The sequence below is a fragment of the Rhinatrema bivittatum genome, chromosome 2 (genome assembly GCF_901001135.1).
Source record: "Rhinatrema bivittatum chromosome 2, aRhiBiv1.1, whole genome shotgun sequence".
Lineage (NCBI taxonomy): Eukaryota > Metazoa > Chordata > Amphibia > Gymnophiona > Rhinatrematidae > Rhinatrema > Rhinatrema bivittatum.
In genome coordinates, this window is record NC_042616.1 from 762,527,683 (window position 1) to 762,548,986 (window position 21,304).

The window sequence follows — 21,304 nt, forward strand, 5'->3', positions numbered from 1 at the left end:
AAGACAGAGGCCAGAGAAAGAAGGATGCTAGAGTCCCTTCCTAATAATGCCTAACATTCTGTTTGCTTTTTTGACTGCTGCAGCACACTGAGCCGATGATTTTTAAAGTATTATCCACTATGATGCCTAGATCTTTTTCCTGGGTGGTAGCTCCTAATATGGAACCTAACATCGTGTAACTACAGCAAGGGTTATTTTTCCCTATATGCAACACCTTGCACTTGCCACATTAAATTTCATCTGCCATCTGGATGCCCAATCTTCCAGTCTTGCAAAGTCTTCCTGTAATGTATCACAATCCGCTTGTGATTTAACTACTCTGAATAATTTTGTATCGTCCACAAATTTGATAACCGCACTCACCGTATTCCTTTCCAGATCATTTATATACATATATATATGTGTGTGTATATATATATATATATATATATATATATATGTGTATGTGTGTGTGTGTGTGTGTATATGTGTGTGTGTGTGTACGTGTATATATTAAAAAGCACAGATTCAAGTACAGATCCCTGAGGCACTCTACTGTTTATCCTTTTCCACTGAGAAATTGACCATTTAATCCTACTCTCTGTTTCCTGTTTTTTAACCAGTTTGTAATCCAGTTTGTAATCCCAGAAAGGACATTGCCTCCTATCCCATGACTTTTTAGTTTTCTTAGAAGGCTCTCCTGAGACATTTAAATGCCTAAAAAGTATTTACACAAAAGAAGTAATGGAAAAGAAATTATAGAACCAAGGAGTCATGATATGAGGCTTCAAGGGTTAAACTCAGGAGTGACTTCAGGAAATATTTTATTACGGAAAATGTGATGGATACATGAGAGTGCCCTCCCAGGACAGGTGGTGAAGGCTAAAACAGTAATAGACTTTATGAGATGAGCAAAGTGGATCCTTGACTGCAAAAAAAAAAAAAAATAGAAGCCCAACTAGCAGAATGAACAGAGAGGCTGCTGGAAACTACAGATCGGTTAGCCTCACCTCAGTGGTGAGAAAATAAATGGAGACTCTGCTGAAAGAAAGGATAGTGAACTATCTACAGTCTGGTAGGAAACTGGATCCAAGACAGCATGGATTCACCAGGGGAAGGTCTTGGCAGACAAATCTGATTGAATTTTTTGATTCGGTGGCTTAAGAATTGGATTGAGAGAGAGAGTACTAGATGTGGTTTACTTGGATTTCATCAAAGCTTTTGATACGGCTCCACATAGAAGATTAGTGAATAAAATGAGAAGCTTGGGAATAGGCGCCACGGTAGTGGCATGGATTGCAAACTGCTTCACTGACTGGAGATAAATGGACCCTACTCTGAAGAAAGAACGGTGTTAAATGGAGTGCAACAGGGATTGGTTTTGGGACCGGTTCTGTTCAATATCTTTGTGAGCGACTTTGCAGAAGGGATAGAAAGTAAAGTTTGTCTATTTGCGGATGATACTAAGATCTGCAACAGAGTGGACAAGCCTGAAGGAGTAGAGAGAATGAAAAGTGATTTAAGAAAGCTTAAAGAGTGATTGGAGAATTGGCAGTTGGGAATTCAATGCCAAGAAGTGCAGAGTTGTGCGGTAATCCAAAAGAACTGTATGTGATGGTGGGTGCAAGACTAATATGCTTGGACTGAGAGAGGGACCTTGGGATCATAATGTCTGCTGATCTGAAGGCGGCAAGGCAATATGACAAGGCGATAACTAAAGCCAGAAGAATGCTAGGCTGCATAGAGAGGAATAACAGTAAGAAAAAGGAAGTGGTGATGACCTTGTACATTTCCTTGGTGAGGCCTCACCTGGCAGTACTGTGTTCAGTACTGGAACCCATATCTCAAAAAGAATAGAGACAGGGTGGAGGTAGTCCAAAGAAGGATGACCAAAATAGTGTGGGGTCAGTATCGGAAGACGTATGGGGAAAGACTGAAAGATCTGAATATGTATACAGGGGTATATGATACAGACCTTCAGATACCTGAAAGGATTTAATGGTGCACAAACTTTGAACCTTTTCATTGGAAAGGAACAGTAGAACTAGGGGTCATGGAAATCCAGGTGGGAAGACTCAGAACCAACATAAGTAAATATTTTTTCACAGATAGGGTGGTGGATGCCCGGAAGGCCCTTCCGGAAGAAGTGGTGAGAACGAAAAAAGTAAAAGAATTCAAAGGGGCATAGGATAAACACTGTGGATCCCTAAAGGCTTGAGGATGATAATAAAGAAAAGGGGACATGGGGGGTAACTTGCTTTGAGTGGCGGTTAGTACCCTTAACCAGAAGGCATGGGGGATTACTACCCTTAACCAATTAGCCTTGATGATTGTGATACAACTGCAATATGTCTATCTGCTTTGATAGCGGAGTGGTGAAAAAAGGGTATTGGATTCTGAAAACAGCCAATGCCTGGCCCCGACTTTTATGGTCTGGGGTACTGAAATGCTGACTGGGGATAAAGCTTCTACGGCCAAGTCCAAAAGCAAAGAACGTTCAAGCAGCATTGTCTGAATTATCAGGAAGGCTGCTTACCACGCAAAAATGTAGTAATTTTATTACGGGTTTGACAGATGCTTGGTTTTTGCTGGCAAGTATTACTATCCTTAACATATAAGGCATGAGGGTAACCTGCACGGAGTCAGCAGTTGCTGCCATGGGAAGCTTGCTGGGTAGACTGGAAGGACGATTTGATCTTTTTCTGCCAACAAACCTGTGTTAGTATTATACTATGAATCTCTTGAATGTGCATCATACATGAGAAGGAAAATGACCACATTTGACATGAAATGCTTTTTATAGTAGGGATTGTCCTTTTGAAAGAGCAGAATATACTACTTAATCGTTATAAATAGAAACTATATTAAGAAAAGGCAGCTGTCTGCTTGTATATGCGATATGTTTTTAAATGGTATTTTGCTTCAAATATTTTTTCTCAGCATATTGGGCCCGCTATACCAGAAGTTAGCTCAATTTGGTTTAAATTGTACATATACCGGGTTACTGGCCAAGGACCACCATCCCTTTTGTTATCCAAAGGAACAAGACTTCGAAAACTGCCAGATATCTTTCAGGTATATTAAGTATATATTTTTCCTTTTTTTTCCCTGGAAGTTTCTATGCCGACACTTTCTGTTATTCATACAGTGCTAAAATAAGTATATGTGGTTCAACATCTTGACGGCACTGCACAACATATCACAACGGTCTGATGGGGGCGCAGCATATCAGAGGGGTTTGTTTTCTTCCTGAGGGCAGAAGGAGGGACAGTTGAAGACTACTCACAAATAACATTGGAATAACATCCCATTCTAAACTTTTCAGCAGGGAGAATAGCCCTGTGGGATTTAACACAAGTGTTTACGGGGGCTGTGAAGGAAGCTATTGGAATTAAAATAATCTAGTTTAAGATTTCTCTTCAAGCATATTAATTTTAAATTCCTTTTTGCCTGCTAGACCAGTCCATTACTCTTGGGATTTCCTTGTTCCTTAGCTTGCAGAGACAGAGAGCATATCCCTTTTTTTTTTTTTTTTTCCGTGACCTCACTTTGGCCATAAAAGGAGAGTAATTGTAGGCTCTTGCTATCTTCTGCAGTTGCGGACAAGAGTGGATAGAATTGACAAGCTCCCAAAGTTAGGGTGTGGCTCTGGCCTGGTTGAATGCCTGTGCATTATTGGTCTTCTCAGGTGAAGCCTGCAGGGCTGCCACCTTGGACATCTGTGCACTCATCTACTGAGCACTACATGCTGGACATACAGAGGAAGGAAGAGCCAACCTGTGGGTCCAGAGGTCTTAGACAGTCATTTGGCCTAGGGGGTAGCTTTTGTATCTCTTAATTGGACTGGTCTAGCCGGCGACAAGGAAGGTAAAATTGTATTTAAACCTGATGATTTTCTTTCTTTTGAGTCCTGCTAGACCACTGCAGGCTCCAGCCAAGAACACGGGCCATAGGCAGAAATGTCTGTGCATCCAGCTCCCTCTTCACCCTCCACATGAAAAGGAAATAAACTCAGAAATTATGAGAGGGGGGTAAAGATTGGGGGTCATTGTCTGCTTGCTTTGTGAGTAGGCTACAGGCAAGAGCCTACGACAATTCCCTTTTTATGGCCAAAGTGAGGTCATGAAAAAAAGGGATGTGTTCTCTGTCTCCAGCAGCTAAGGAATGGGGAAATTCCAAGTGTAATGGACTGGTTTAGCAATACTCAAGGAAAGAAAATGATCAGGTAAGTTCATTTTTATTTTACTGGCATTTTTCAGGTAGTATGGGCCCTTCCGCCCCATCCTTTGGAAGCTTTGAGTAGTCAAACTGCCAGAAATGTGATGCCATTTGTCTACTCCACTTTTTATTTGGGGTCCTAGTTGGGTGAGAGGTGCTGTTTAAATCCAGATTAGTTTTATTATTTCTGATTTACTTTTTCTCAAGGGCTATGATCGCTTACTAATTACATCTTGGGGACATGATCCTGGGGTGGTCCCTACATCTAATGTGCTCACAATGTTGAATGATGCTTTGACACATTCTGCTGTACTAATTCAGGTAAGCTTACATGTATTCCGTGATATGTGATACACATCACAGGTGGTTGTATTGGTTATGTGCCCTTTCTCTGAACTTTTGTAATAGTTTATTTTTCTTTACCTTTCTTAACATTTGACTTATGCAAAGACTCGGCGTATATGTACTTCTCTGCTTTCAGAAATTGTTTTCTGTGCCAGTTTTGTCTTTAGAACAAACAGGTATGTTTCAACAAGGTCAGGACCAAAGCTTGTACTGTGGGAATAATGTGGCTGCTACTTAATGTGATGTAGTGTTTGAGAAATGTATCCAACAAATTAGGGAGCAAGGCATAGATCTCTACCCCTTTATTCCTTTTCTCATTGAGACAGAGATAAGTAAGGATTTATTTATTTAAAAACATTTATAATCCAGAAATCCTTCTTAGTGATGTATAATATATATATATATATATATATATATATCTTTTAAATCTTATTAACTATATTAAATGATTATAACATACAGTGAGCTGATAATTCCATCAGTAGAATAAACAGAAAAGCCATGACGGTGCAACTGGATGTGTTTGACTCTGTACATATCAGCTGCATAGTAAGTGTCGAGAAACTAATTTAAACATAGTACCAAATCATTAAATTCACAACACCCCACCCCATCCCACCACCCTTTGTTTATACAGAGTATCCAACATCATTCGGTCTAAGTCAATTAGTATGTATTCAAATGCAGATTTCTAGCTCTTGGTGGCAGGGAATCCAGATAAGGAAGTCAAATGTTTAGTATCTGTCGTTTCTTAGTTGGATGACTCCATTTACCCACCATCAGCTCCATAATTAAGAGACGATGAATAGCATTCCTCCAAGACTTATGGAAAAAAAGACAGAGTGCCTGGTCAGATCTTCCAGATCATACCAGTCTAAGAAAACCTCCTATCCCTTAGCTGCTAAAGCGGTTGAATTTAAAGAATTAACATAATGTCTTAATTGCAGATAACTGAATGTATCCACAGTCACATCAGTCAATTGTTGGCGTAAAAAATTTAAAGGGCACATTTTCCCATCATCTATTATGTGAGACAATAGGAAGACACTCATTGGAGTTTACCATAATGTTCAGAGATTTTCTCTTGTTTGACTATGACTCTTAGAGGACATCATTCCTTGCTTGATCTCATGGAAGACCACATAGGGATTTTTAAATCCAGCCCATCAGCACTGAAGACATTGATATTGAGGGACCCAGGAGCTGCACTGACTGTTGGTGGTGCATCGACATCTGGATTGGGGGCATCAAACCCCCCACCACCATCACCACCACCAGACAGGACCATGGAGACAAACCATTGTATGACTCCTCCCACCCGAAGAGCAATAGAGTTCAGCCTCTTTGATTTCAGCTTCGCAGAGCTTCAGTGACATGCATTGAGTGAAGGCTAGGAAGCAGTGGCAACAATCTCCATCAATGAACGATGCTGTGAGTGAGAACATTCTGGCAGCAGCCTTGAATCTTCTGAAGTGTTCCCAGAGTGAGGAGAGCTCATCCTTCATTCAGTGCTGGGAATTGCATCAGTCTATGAGGGTCCAAGTGTCTGCTGACGCTACACCTCTGGGATCCCAGGACGATGTGTCCTCCACTTCTGCTTCCCAGGCTGTGTTGGCATTGGCAATTTTTGATGAGGAACTGGATAAGAAAATCCAGGAAACCCTGGATTGAAAGATGCAGAGCCTCGGCGCACCCACATCAGAGGCCTTGCATATGGATGTCCAGCTAATTTGGGAATCCATACTGGTACCTGGTGCCAGAGCCCTGATATCTGTTGCTTATCTTCAATGTGGATGCTATACACTCCATTCAATACTCTTACAAACAAATGAAACCCGACACAGGCCGTTGCCTGCTTCAGGGACGCTTTATTGATACTTGCTTCTTAACCCGGCATCTTAACATTTTTTGGAGTTCCAGTTGCATGGGGGAGCCAATTTTTCCACATTGAAGATAAGTTAGTTATATTCAGCTAAGAAAAGTTTACTATTGATACAATAGGTATAGGTACAGCTGACTAGCAGATGATCGATACATCGGTGTGGTTCTGGCACCATCTGCAGCCCATTGCAGGGTTGTTTACAATCAGGTCTATCCTGTAAAGTGCGGCCGCGTTTACCCTGCTCCTAAGCCGCTTTTAACTCACGTTCTGGCCGCGTTAGCCCTTCCTGCGATCCCGAATCCCCTTTAACCTACTCCTACCGCTTCCTAAATTCCCCGGGCAACCCCTTCCGCCCGCGGCATGTATATTGCATGCAAACGAGCGAATTAGCTCGATATTGCATGCAAACGAGCGAATTAGCTATTCCCTAGCATCCAGTAACCCGCGCCCCGACTATCGCTAGTTTTCCCTGCCGTTTTATCGCGCGTTTAACCTGCAAACTTACCGCCTACCCTGACCCCTGCGGTAGAGGCAGGGGTAAGGGTAGATGGCAAGCTTTCCCCCAGCCCCCGCTCACCTGCCCCGGCCGCGATCATGGGTGCCGGTCTCCGTGGCAGCCCCAGTCCTCTCCCCTACTCCCGACGCCAAAAAAAAGCGAAAAAAACGTTGCAGCCCCCCTCCGATGTCCGGACTGGGGCTGCCACGGAGACTGCAACGGCAAAGCGACTTTTCAGTGTCCCCCCTCCTCTCGGAGCAGGGCGCGAAAAGCCGCCTTGCTCCGGGAGGAGGGGGGACACTAGCATCGGTGAAGCAACGGAGAAGACAGCGCAGAAGCAACGGCGAAACGACTTTTCAGTGTCCCCCCTCCTCTCGGAGCAGGGCGCGAAAAGCCGCCTTGCTCCGGGAGGAGGGGGGACACTAGCAACGGTGAAGCAACGGAGAAGACAGCGCAGAAGCAACGGCGAAACGACTTTTCAGTGTCCCCCCTCCTCTCGGAGCAGGGAGCGAAAAGCCGCCTTGCTCCGGGAGGAGGGGGGACACTAGCAACGGAGAAGACAGCGCAGAAGAAAAACTTACTTTTTTGCAGCCATCAGCCGTCAGCAGGAACACGATCTGGCTCCCGTAGCTCCTCCCAACAAAATGGCCGCCTGCACGGGGGAAGCGTACAATTGGCCACTCAAGACGTGACTTCGTGACGTCACGTCTTCAGCGGCCAATTGTACGCTTTCCCCGTGCAGGTGGCCATTTTGTTGGGAGGAGCTACGGGAGCCAGATCGTGTTCCTGCTGATGGCTGATGTCTGATGGCTGCAAAAAAGTAAGTTTTTCTTCTGCGCTGTCTTCTCCGTTGCTTCACCGTTGCTAGTGTCCCCCCTCCTCCCAGAGCAAGGCGGCTTTTCGCGCCCTGCTCCGAGAGGAGGGGGGACACTGAAAAGTCGTTTCGCCGTTGCTTCTGCGCGGTCTTCTCCGTTGCTTCACCGTTGCTAGTGTCCCCCCTCCTCCCGGAGCAAGGCGGCTTTTCACGCCCTGCTCCGAGAGGAGGGGGGACACTGAAAAGTCGTTTCGCCGTTGCTTCTGCGCCGTCTTCTCCGTTGCTTCACCGTTGCTAGTGTCCCCCCTCCCGGAGCAAGGCAGCTTTTCGCGCCCTGCTCCGAGAGGAGGGGGGACACTGAAAAGTCGTTTCGCCGTTGCTTCTGCACTGTCTTCGCCGTTGCTTCCTGGTATCTGTCATTTCAAATGACATTTGAAATGACAGATACCAGCGTGGCGTGAAGCCTTAGGCCCGCGCACCCGGGATACTGTATAGGCGCTCTATCCAGTATCCTGGGTTGCGCGGGCCTAAGGCTTTTCGGACGCGGCTTACATTTACATATAATTAGGGTTCAGGATCGAGCGGTAGGTGAGCTGCACTGTGCGGGCGGTAACCGCGGGTGCCGTAGGCACTAACGCAGCTCTTCCTACCGCTCGGTACTGGATAGGCCTGAATGTACTGCAGACGGGTTATTGCACTTTATTCACCTGATGTCTATTGCTATGGCTTCGATTACATATTATTAAATGGTATTTTTCTATATATTTGTTTGAGTTTAAAAATGACAACGTTTTAAATATGTTTTGCCGCTTCTTCGTTCACTATACATTTAATAATTATAGAAGATGGCTCTGCTTTCTTTATTCATTAAGGCTCAAGGAGGTCCATATTCAGCTACTGTCTGGCTGCACAAGTTATTTGGATAAACATATCCAGGATTTTTGGCAGTGCAGCTTTGCTGCTGAACATATGCAGATAATAGTTAGCTGGATATGTCTGAATATCGCTACTTATCTGGCTAAATTAGATTAGCCAGATAAGTAGCCACATAACAGAATGCCCCTGTCCTGCCCATCATTGAGCCAGATAACTTTAGCTGAATAAATAGTTACCTGGCTAAGTGGTGGCTGATGAATGCGGCCAGATATTCAAATTGTCCGAATTTATCTGGCTTAAGTGGTGCTGAACTTTGACCTCCTAATGTCAGAACCATGGCAATGTCAATAGTCCACCGAAGATCAGCCTTCTTGGAGGTGATCTGCAAAGCTGCGATGTGGATTTCTCTCCACACGTTCATATTACATTATTGTTTTAGACAGGGAGTTTAGTTGTGACAGTAGGTTTGATCAGTCTGTCCTGAGAAATCTTTGAGGTGTAAAACCCAGTTCCATCCCTCCAAGGGCCCATTAATTTGGTTCCAGTCTGCCCCTATTAAAAAAAAATAAATATGTAAATAGCCTGTAACAACCAAAAACAGTTTTTATCTGTTGGCACTGTTCGTTAGGTTCCCTCATGGTCACATGGTAGTGTGACAGCCTGAACATGCCCAGTGGAGCATGTTCAAAGTTTCTAATCAAATTTTCATGCTGGACTCCGTTTGATGATGGCACCCATGTGTTAGGATTGACATCCTGCTGTCCTTGGGAGAGCACATGTTGTGCAAGCAAGGAACTCTGCTTTCTTGGCTAAGTCTGGTTATTATTGTGGTTGTAATAGCATTCTCATTTTTTTTTTTATGATGAAGGGATAAGTTACACCTTTTCTATTCTTTTCCATCCCTGTTTTGTTTTTTTGCAGGGAGGGGGGTGTCTTAATATACCTCGTATTAGAAACCTGTTTGTTGCTCCCTGGGGTGTATGGGACATTGAAGCTATGGTATTTACAGTGGCTTGCAAAAGTATTCGACCCTCTAAAAAGTCAGCAGATTTGTGTGGATTACAAATGACACGTACACTGATTGTTCATACAGTGTTTATTGCAGTGTGTTCATACAGTGTGTTTATTGCAAACCAGTATGCTCTTAAAGTAAATTTTCAGTCACATTTTTTGTAAAATAAAATTAAAAACTGAAAAATGCTGCTTGCATAAGTATGCAACCCCTTTGGACTAGTACTTGGTAGAACCACCTTTGGCTTCAGTAACAGCTTTTAAGTCTGTTGGGGTAAGTTTCTACCAGCTTTGCACACTGTTTGGGAGTGATTTGTGCCCATTCTTCCTGGCAGATTTTCTCCAGGTTGTTCAGGTTGGTTGGATGACACTTATGGACTGCAGTTTCAAATAGTGCCACAGATTCTCGATTGATTTGAGATGTAGATTTTGATTTGGCCATTGTAGAACATTCAACTTTTTTTGTTCAACCACTCCTGTGTTGCTTTGGCCTTGTGCTTGAGATCATTGACCTAGTGTACTGAAAGGTGAACTTTCTCCCAAATTTTAGTCTTTTTTTTTTTAGCAGTCTGAAGCAGGTTGTCTTGAAGTATCTTCCTGTATATTGCATCATCCATCAGTTTTAACAAGATGCCCAATCCCTGCTGAACATGATGCCACCACCCCCATACTTTACTGTTGGGATGGTGTTTGCTGAGGAATGGGCAGTATTAGGTTTGCACTACACATAGCATTCTGAACTTTGGCCAAAAAGCTCCATTTTTCTCATCTAACCAAAAAACCTTATCCCACATTTTAGCTGGGTCACTGTGATGTTTATTGGCAATGTCCAGATGTGCTTTGATGTGTTTTTTCTTAAAAAATGGCTTATTTCTATAAGCCCTCCAATGCAGGCCAATTGCATGCAGAGCTCTTGATATTATTGACTATCGCACCTCCACTCCAGTCTCAGCCACTGAATTCTGTAGCTTGTTCAAAGTGATTGCTGGCCTTTCTGTGGCTTCCCTCACAATTCTCTTTGCTCAGATGCTGAGTTTTGAGGTTCGGCCTTGTCTGTGTGGTATGATGCAGCTTCCATTTCCTCACAATTGATCCAACAGTGCTCACTGGGATATCCAAGCACTTGGATATTATTTTGCAGCCTTTTCCTATCTTGTGCAGGTCTATAACTTTATCTATAATTTCCTTAGAACAGCAGTGTCTTGTCACACTTCCCGGTCCCCTGCTGGCCCACCTGCTCTTCCTGCTCTAGTGAAATGGAACTCTTCCTCCGCCTGGGCTATAAGCCCAGGCAGAATGTGGCAGGAGTGCTGGAGTCAGTGGCACCAGCATGGTCTCTTCTTGTTGCCCCCTGCGGCCCAGAAGAGGAAGTGGAGTGCAGCAGCCATGAACATGGGAGGAAGAGACCCTGTTAGGTAAAGTCTCTGTAGAGTCGGCCCGAAGAAGTGCAGCATCATCCCAGAGCAAAGCGAGGAGCAACATCAACCCTCACAGCTTATGGGATTCCTTTCTCGAAGCCGCGAGGGCTGGAAGAGGAGGAAGCTGTTGCTGCTGCTAGTTCGGTGGGGAGAGTGAGTGAGCGAGTGTGTATGCGTGACAGCATGTATATTAGTGTGTGATTAAGAACCTGTTTGTGTGATAAAGAAATATGTATGTAAGTGTGATTGAGAGCCTATATGTGTAAGTGGGAGCATGTGTATATATGATTAAGAGCCTTTGTGTATGAGAGAGAGAGCAAGTATGCAATTGTGTGGTTAAGAGCCTATGTAAATGAGAGCAAGCATGTGTGTACTTGTGTGATTGAGAGCCTATGTAAGTGAAAGAGCATGTGTTTAATTGTGTGATTGAGAGCCTATGTGAGAGAGCATGTGTGTAACTATGATTGAGAGCTATGTAATGAAAGAGCATGTGTGTAATTGAGTGATTGTGAGCCTATGTAAGTGAAAGAGCATGTGTGTGAGTGATTGAGAGCCTATGTAAGTGAGAGCATGTGTGTAATTGTGTGTTTGAGAGCCTATGTAAGTGAAAGAGCATGTGTGCAATTGTGTGACTGAGAGCCCATGTGAGAGAGCATGGGTATATTTGAGTGATTGAGAGCCTATGTAAGTGAAAGAGCACGTGTTTAATTGTGTGATTGTGAGCCTATGTGAGAGAGCATGTGTGTAACTATGATAGAGAGCTATGTAATGAAAGAGCATGTGTGTAATTGAGTGTGAGCCTATGTAAGTGAGAGAGCATGTGTGTAATTGAGTGTGAGCCTATGTAAGTGAGAGAGCATGTGTGTAATTGAGTGATTGTGAGCCTATGTAAGTGAGAGCATGTGTGTACTTGTGTGATTGAGAGCCTATGTAAGTGAAAGAGCACATGTTTAATTGTGTGATTGAGAGCCTATGTGAGAGCATGTGTGTAACTATGATTGAGAGCTATGTAATGAGAGCATGTGTGCAATTGAGTGTGAGCCTATGTAAGTGAAAGAGCATGTGTGCAATTGTGTGATTGAGAGCTATGTAAGTGAAAGAGCATGTGTGTAATTATGTGATTGAGAGCCTATGTAAGTGAGAGCATGTGTGTGTGTGATTGAGAGCCTATGTAAGTGAGAGCATGTGTGTAATTATGTGATTGAGAGCCTATGTAAGTGAGAGCATGTGTGTAATTATGTGATTGAGAGCCTATGTAAGTGAAAGTGCATGTGTGTAATTGAGAGCCTATGTAAGTGAGAGCATTTGTGTAATTATGTGATTGAGAGCCTATGTAAGTGAGAACATTTGTGTAATTGTGTGATTGAGAGCCTATGTAAGTGAAAGTGCATGTGTGTAATTGTGTGATTGAGAGCCTATGTAAGTGAAAGTGCATGTGTGTAATTGAGAGCCTATGTAAGTGAGAGCATTTGTGTAATTGTGTAATTGAGAGCCTATGTAAGTGAGAGCATTTGTGTAATTGTGTGATTGAGAGCCTGTATAAGTGAGAGCATTTGTGTAATTGTGTAATTGAGAGCCTATGTAAGTGAGAGCATTTGTGTAATTGTGTAATTGAGAGCCTATGTAAGTGAGAGCATTTGTGTAATTGTGTGATTGAGAGCCTGTATAAGTGAGAGAACGAGCTTGTGTGTGACTGAGAGAAAGGAGAGATTTGCAAACAACCCCCCCCCCCCCTTCCTAATTCACAATAATCTCAGGGCACCTGGAAATTGAACGTTTCCAGGTATGGAGAACAGAGCATTTTTTAATCCTTATTAGTTTTAATTATTGGATCTTTTTGTCTGCTGTTTTGAAATATTTTGTTGGTGTCTAGAAATGTTTTATGAGTTTTTAATTGATGAATATTCCATTAATCAGCTGTTTTGAAATAATCTGTTCTTTTTATTATGATGGTTTTACTGCTATTGATTTTATATTTCTTGCTTTATTTTATGAGGACTAGTGATTTCTCTTTTTCCTTTGTTGCATTGCATACAGAGACTCTGGCTTGTTGCAGTTTCCAATTCAGTTTTTGACTGCATGTTTCTATTTATGCTTTATGGTCTCTTTATTCTTTGTTAGGTGAGGGTCTGCACATGTGACTGAGGTGAGGCATTCTGCTGGCGTGTAGTTTCTGGGTAGGCCTTTTTAGCAGCCTGGCTTGTTCTGTTTTCCTAATAGGTGGTGTATTGGAGTTTTAAGGTCTGGTGTAATATTTTCAGTGTTGCCTTTTTTTAGTTAAGGTGGTTTGTTTATTTATTTAAGATATTTTAAAACAGCTATATAAATATAAACAAAATGAAATATACATAAATAAATGAAATCATTCTTAAAATACAATCTATAAAATAGCATAAAAAATATCTTCTAAAAAATCAATACTTAACTTTCATTATTATTTCATATGCTTACTATTGTGCTGGAAGGTGGTGCTGTTCTGGTATGGGATATTTACTATTTATATAATTTATGTTCAGAGAGAGTACCCTTATTTTTCCCACGTATCATTCTTAACAATAAAAGTAATACAGGGCCTTTTTTTAATTTTATTTCCGCCGTAGATTGTAATGAGCAGTGTGGCACGCATGTGAGAGCCATCCGTCAGTTGTGTCCCGACTGAAAAAAGGTTGAGAACTACGGCCTTAGAATACTCTTTGGTCCTCATTTCCACAGTTCTCAGATTCCAGTACTGTTGGTTAGCTTGTGAATTAGGGGTCTTTTAGCCAGAAAAACTGATCTTTTTAATGATTCACAGATAGAAGCCAATTGTAAGCCAGTTAGGGCAGTATCTTTCATCTGTTTAAACTTGGAGCTTCCACAGCCCGGGGGTTGAATATTTATGCAAGCAGCATTTTTCAGCTTTTAATTTTATTTTACAACAAATGCAGAGAAATAACGAATTGTGACTTACTTTAAGAGCATGCTGGTTTGCAATAAACATACTGTCTGGAACAATCTGTTTGTCATTTGTAATCCACACAAATCTGCTGACTTTTTAGGGGATCATACACCGGTACTTTTGCAAGCCACTGTATGTGCACACTAATTGTAAACTTGCTAGCTCCGTTCCCCAGTGTTCCATCATGGATGTTCTGTACTTAAGCAGTGGAGGTGGTGAAGGCTAGCACTTTACAGATTTTGGGCATACTTGCAACAGATGTGGAGAGTGGTAAGTGTAAGACATGGGGGATGGAGAGCTGGTGGTGTGCTGCATCTGGGAATTTATATAGTTATCTACCCAGAGTGAACAAATATCAGCTAGGCAGTCAGGCTGGACCAATTTGGTCTTTATGTACCAGCATTTACTATGTTGTTGTGTTTCTCTGTTCAAACTTCACCTCTGATTGATGTTATTCTCTCTCTCTGGGTGCTCAGGGACATGGAATGTGTGGAATAGGGGAAACTGTGCACGTCTCTTTCCCATTTGATGAAGCAGAACTGCAGGGAGGTAATGTGGTGCATTCAGTCATCTTTCTAAATTTGTATCATATTGTGGTTTAAAATTACCTTTTAATGCACTATAGAATTAGAGGTCAACAAACAAGTTGTAGGTGATAACTTTTTATGGGGCCATTTATTGCATGTGGTATCATCTAGAGCAGAGCTTTCCAAACTGTGTGTCGGGACACGTTAGTGTGTCGCCTGCAGTGTGCAGGTGTGTCGCGCAAGCCCGGTCAACTCTGATGCGAGTTTGGGCTTTTTTTTTTCTAGAGATTCACTTTTTTTTTTCAGTTTATGGGTTGCTTATTATTGGGTGATTTTTGCTGTCAATCGCGTTTTTTGGGGGGGCTTGGTGGGTGGAACGAGCCCAGCCATCCTTGCATTGGCTGCTGCTGCCGATGAGGCCTGGCCATGAGGAGTACTGACTGCAAGCAGCAGTGTCTGGTGATCATGGAAGGGAGTGAAGCACTTAACTGGCAACAATCAAAAAGACGAGATACATGAGTGTGGGGGCCAGACATGTGCTGGGGGGGAGAGAGATGAGTGAGTGGGGGGCAAACGTGCTGGGGGGACAGACATGTGCTTGAGAGGGAGAGATATGAGTGTGTGGGGGCCAGACATGTGCTGGGGGGGAGGAGAGAGAAGAGTGTGTGGGGGACAGACAATTTGTTTTATTATTGTTTCTCATAAATTATAACAATAACATGAATCTTGGAATATATATTTTTAATATAAATTTAAGGTTTTCATGAGATAGGTTGTGTCGTGAAACATTTTATTTATGTATATATTTAAGGAAACATACATAAATTGTCGAAATATGTTTCGTTCGTTTAACCTTTAACCTCTGGTTTACTAGTAGACTGAATTACCATGTCGTGAAATTATGTTTGTCTAAAAGGTGTGTCACCAACATGAAAAGTTTGGAAAGCTCTGATCTAGAGCTTGTTACTTTAACCCTTAATTCTGCAAATTCAAATGGACTAACCCAGCAACCACAGTTTTTAATTTAAGATCTTATTTATTTGGATATTTTATATACCGTTGTAACATTCACAGCTATGTATCAACAAATAAGGACGGGCTACAGAGGTAGTATCCATCAACAGGCATTAAATGAAATGTTCTGTTAACATTATCTAAAGATCTACGGCATAAGGCGAGAGGTACAGAAACAGATAATGATTCAACAGATTTCACATATAAATCAATACATTGTGTTGAGGTTCTTCCATTCACTCGTTAAATGTATTCCTCATGCTTCAGTTGATTTCTCTTGTCTTTCTTATTGTAGTTCTCTGCATTCTGATGATTTTAAGTTAGGTTATTTGCATTTTTGAATAGCCATGTTTTTAGCGCACTTTTAAATCTCTTTCTGTCTGGTATGGAACATAGCATCTCGGGTAGAGAATTCCAAAGTGTTGGGCTTCTTTCAGGAGTCAGCTCTGAGGTCTCTTTACTCTCTCATTGTCTGTCTTTCCTTCCCCCACCTCCCATAAGAGGCTAGGTGTTACAGCCTGCCTGTTACTGTGGCCCACGGGTAAGCCAAAATTCTCAAGCCACCTCTGATGCAGTGCTGAACTGGGCAATGATGGCAATACCTGAAAAATCCTCTCCCCAGATAGTTCTGAGCACCAATCATGCAGCACTGTCAGGCCAGAGAAACCGAAGCACTGCTCAGGAATCCTCCTCCTGTTTTGTTATTTTTTGGAATCCATTGGCCAGTCTTTGGGTTCTTCGGCTTTCGTGAATATATTTTTTTTCTGTCCTAGAGGAACAACTCGTTCATTAAATACTAACACTGGCAGGTCCCCCCCCCCCCCCCCCCTCATCTAAACAAACATAGGAAACTTTTCTGTTAAAAGGATATAGTAGATTAATCTGTGGCTTATGCGGTTTTTCTTTCCATCCCAGATTTTTCCCGCTTCAACATGGGAGCTCATCTGGCTTTGAGAACACTGCAGGAAAAGGTGGATTTGCGGCATTTTTGTGGCTACGTCACCATGCTCAACCCCTCCAGGCCTGGGAACCTGCGAAAGCTGAGCGATGCTTCTGAGGAAAAGGGTTTGGTTGCTGATACACTTCTGCTGAACATGGGTAGATGAAGTCAGCTTAATATTTTAAACATCGTTTTAAGTAGATGTCTGAGCCTGCAATATGTTTTATGGCAATTCTTAAGGGAAGAAAAGCACTTAATCTAAGTTATCACAACTCATCCACAGCCCCAGAAGGGGCTTTTCAACAATACGCTGCGAGAAAGTACAGTTTCCTTTAGAAACATTTTAAATAGTTTGCTGTGTAATAGATATTTTCCATCCAGCAAATTGTAGTGCATTGCCGACCTGTAAAAAGTTACAAATTTCTGTGCAGTATTTGTTGGCCAGTCCATGGACAGCTCCTTGTGAAGCAGCAGCATTCCCAATCGGCAGCCCGTGATCAGCTTCACATGAAGCAATGAGCCTTTGCTATGGACGGTCCTCTTTCAGCTGCATGCGAAGTTGAGATACTCCCTGTGGAGAGTCTGCAGGCAACTGCACATGAAGCAATGATGCTCCTTGTGGATGGATCATGAAGTGTGATGTCTGCTCCGTCTGAAGCACTGATGCTTCCTATGGGTGGTCCATGGGCAGGTCTACGGAACACGACAGTGTTTTTGTGGGCAGCTTCATGAGAATTAGGGGTATGTTATCTGTTCCATATGAAGCCTGTCGTATTACTTATGCATGCCTGCAGGTTACCCACAGATTCTTTATGGAAATATGGAATTCTGATCATCTGCATGGTACCTGTCAAAATGCAAGGAAATGTGAAAAAGAAAAACAGATCCACGCTGTTTTGTTTATTTTCATATTTTAGACCACTCCTCCCCAAAATGGCTGCATACTGCAGACTTTCAACGCTATAGTTTCTCTCTGCCTATCCCATGCTCTCTTAAATACAGATACTGAGAGAAATGCATTCACCATGCTTTCTATGAAGAAATACTTCTCTGTGTTGCATCTCATATGATGAAAGTGCTTGCTGCTTATGCATTTTTGCCTTTGAGGCATTTGAATGTCCCTCTCATATTCCTCCTCTCCTGTTGGTTATACATAATTAGGTCTTCAAGTCTTGCATCACAGGACTGGCACAATTTTGGTAGCTCTTTCACGAGTGTCTTCTATCCATTTTTTTAATTTTACAGTCATAATTTCTATGCAGCTCTCACTCAAGCGAGTTATGGGTGCATATGATGAAATGCTTGGTTTCTAGAGGAAAGGAATTTAAGATCAGATTCATCACAGATATACAAGAATTAGATCAGACAATATGATGATCCTAAGTTATCTTACTAGACCCCCCACTCATTCCACCTCAAATGAGGCCCCGCTTAAAAAAAAAAAAAAAAAAAAGTGTATGAAAAAATAAAGATTCTGTGATTTGGTGACACCCCGCCTCCTGCCTAATACCCTCCCCATTCAATTCAGACACCCTCCTTCCAATAACTGCTCCTCTCCTTTAATCAATTGTCGCACCACCAAGAAGCCCCACTCTCACCAGGTCCCCCTCTTATCATAAACTTTCAAGGCAGTTAGGGTCCCCTCCTTTCCCTTCCCCCTCCAACCCCCTCCAAAAATAGCTTGGTGGGCTAATGCCCTCTACCCTGGACACCTCTGAACCCCCTACATTTAAAAACAAGATTGGTGGACAGTTGGAGGGCCAGGTCAGCACCATTTTCTTACCATGTGGACAAAGGAAAATGGCACCCCCTATCATGAAAAATGGCACCTCCTGGGACTAGGGGCACTCGGTGTCCTAACTGTCCAGCAATGTCATTTTTAAAGGTAGAGGGGTGGGGTGGGATCCAGGGTTGGAGTACCAGCGTTTTTGTCCTAGAATGCTATTTTCAGCAAAGCTGTAGATAAAATATCGTGGCTGAAAAATGTATATAAACCGCATTGTTTGATTTAATAATGCTTTACTATTCCTTCGCTGCTTTGAATGCATTATAATGGGACAATTTTAAAAGTGTTGCTTGCACAGAAACAGCCACGTGCGTGCATATGTGGGCCTAGCTCGAGCCACGCACATTTTAAGGAGCCTCAAATCACATGCGTACGTACCCGTGTGCGGGTCAAGAAGAAGGGCCAGAAAAAGGGCGGGGCGTGGGCGTTCTGGGTAGGGGCCAAGACTTACATGCTTAAGTCCATATTTTACAACTGATCATGGTGCGTGTTGATTTATTATCTGCATAACTCCTGATGAGGAGCAAGTCTGGAGATCTCAGGTTTTAGGATTTTAGCACAGCATGAGGGTTCAGAGTCAAGTGGGGGGGTGGGGGGAAGGCTTGCAGAATGAAGAACCAGAGGGGTCTTAAAGACCTTGATATGACCTGGACTACTTGGGAAAACCTGTTGGGTTTTTTTCCCTCGTGCGAGCATATTTTAAAATCTGCCTGCACAGGCATTGAAAAGCCGCTAAAGCCCTAGCCAAAATACGTGCGAGATGGGTACTTTAAATGATACACGCGTACTTGTGAGCACAATTTAAAATTGCAGCGTCTCTCCGCTCATGCGCCGATCAGCATGTTCCTTTTAAAATTACCCTGAAAGATTTTAAGCATGCAAAGCAACTAACTAATAGGGGGTGGTTGTTAGCCATATACAACACACTATATTGCTGTGATAGGGCTATATCTTGAAATAAACAGCATTTATCAGTATTTAGCATGTATTATAGTATTACAGTATTTATAGATAATATGTTTAATATGTTTCCTTGACATTACTTTAATTTGTTACTCACTAGTTTGCCTTCTCTCAGTTCTCTTTTCCTCAGGCTCACCCTTACAGCCTTCTTTTAATTGCAGCACTTCTGTTGCTACTTGCTCCTTCATGCTATCCCCTGTCCCGCCCCTGTTAAATGTATTTTCCAACTTTTGTTTTGATGTAAACCAATATTTTATTTATTTATTTAACACTTTTATATACCGGCCTTCATGAAAGGACCGTATCAAATCAGTTTACATGGAACAAGGGGTCTAACTTAACAAACAATTCAACAAGAGCTAAAGTTACATAGAACAAGGAGATCAAACTTGGGGGCTAGGGTAGCCAGAAATAAGGAGCGGCAGGGATAAACTACATAGCAGGTGACACTAGATGGGGACGTCTAGTTGAGTAACCGGAGTCTGATTAGTTAGTGAATCGGAGGTTTTAGGTGATTAAGGGTAGGCTTGATGTAAAAGCCAAGTCTTAAGTTTTTTTCTAAAGGTTGTCAGGCAGGGTTCCAGTCTGAGGCCTGTAGGCATGTTACTCCAAATGGCAGGATGATATGTCTACTAATATCGGTATAGAAAAGCTGTTAAGTAAAATAAATAAATTATAGCCCTATTGCAACTTCATAAATCTCCATATTAGATTGAAAGCCCTCTGATAGGGAAATACCTACAGTACCTGAATACAATCCACTTTGAAGTGCCTGAAAAGTGGAATATTATCAAATGAATAAATACGTTGAATTGCTGTAAGAGGAGGAAGGAGGAGTGCTGTGAGAACACTTTGGTTTGAGGTGGTTGACTTCAATCCTAGTCCCTGAGCAGTACTGCCTACAGATCTCGAATATTGAGGGCACTAATGGAAAAAGAACTGATAGGAAGGGAAATTCTCATTTTGCCCATAGTGCTGAACCCTGCACTCTACATTTTAACCTGACTAGCAATGGAGGCCGTCGCTGTGTATAATGTTCAGCCGACATTTTGAGCAGCTTTTTCCACTAGTGAAAAGTAACTGGCTTTACCAAATCTCCTCCTCTTCTAGGAGAATGTGAGCTGGCTTCGGGGTCAGATGTGAACGGCAGCACTGAGTCCTTTGAGATGGTGGCTGAAGAAACGGCGCTTGATTCTGTAACCAAGCAAAGCACTGAAGGTAAAAGTGATATCCTGGCTAAGCTAAAGGGGTAATTTTCAAAAGGAGTTATGCCTGAAAAAGTAACTACTATATTGTAGCAATTTTCAAAAGCCTACTTACATGGGTAAAGGGCCATTTACTTGAATAAAACTCAGTTTTACTCGAGTAATTCCTTTTTAAAATCAGGCCCTAAAAGAAGGCTGTGTCTTGCTGCATTCTTCAGCTATATCTGTGACTGTAATATGCTGTGTAGCTACATTTCTTTTTCCATTCCCCTTTCCTCCACCTGCCTTAGTTTCTCTTTTTCCTCCTCCTCTGTTTATCTGGGGTTTATTCCTCCCTTCTCCACCATCTCATCTGTTTTTCCCTTTTCCTTTTGCTTCTGTTCCTCTTCAAGCACCATATGTGTATGCGCCTGATTAATTATGCACATCTTTTAGATAAACTCTCATGCTGCCCTAATGGAACAAACTTGCCTAGCTTGAAGAACTAAAAGTCTGCTTTCCTCCAGTGGCTTTCATACTCTCAGATACTGTTGCTTGTATGCAGATTTGATTTTGGGAGACTGTTGTATTTTATCACAAAAAGTAAGAATTGCAAAAAAAAAAAAAATCAAAACATAAGAAGCCATTTAATAATTATACAAAAAGAAGAAAACCAAAATTTGTAAACCATACAATAAATAAAATTGAACTCAAAGATTCAAAACTTGTCTGCATAAATACAACCAAATAAAATAACTCACGTAATAAAATTGAAATTCCGAAATGGCCATGGTTCAGCACAAATGCCAGGTTCAGGGGAATATTTTAAAAAGATATAAGGATTTTACACTACAGGTTTGTTTGTTTTTTCAGTGTTTGTGCAGTCTCTAGAAGCACACTGGAGATATTCCAG

At 42.2% G+C, this 21,304-nt stretch overlaps 1 protein-coding gene across 1 annotated transcript in view; it reads left to right on the forward strand.

The window, feature by feature from the left end:
* FAM91A1 (family with sequence similarity 91 member A1) overlaps positions 1-21,304 on the forward strand; it is a 152,074-nt gene that overhangs the window by 118,814 nt on the left and 11,956 nt on the right. The window contains exons 17-21 of the mRNA XM_029591984.1: positions 2,920-3,054; positions 4,405-4,518; positions 14,454-14,526; positions 16,434-16,616; positions 20,318-20,425. Of these exons, the coding sequence (XP_029447844.1) occupies positions 2,920-3,054; positions 4,405-4,518; positions 14,454-14,526; positions 16,434-16,616; positions 20,318-20,425 (613 nt within the window). The remainder of the gene's footprint in view (positions 1-2,919; positions 3,055-4,404; positions 4,519-14,453; positions 14,527-16,433; positions 16,617-20,317; positions 20,426-21,304) is intronic.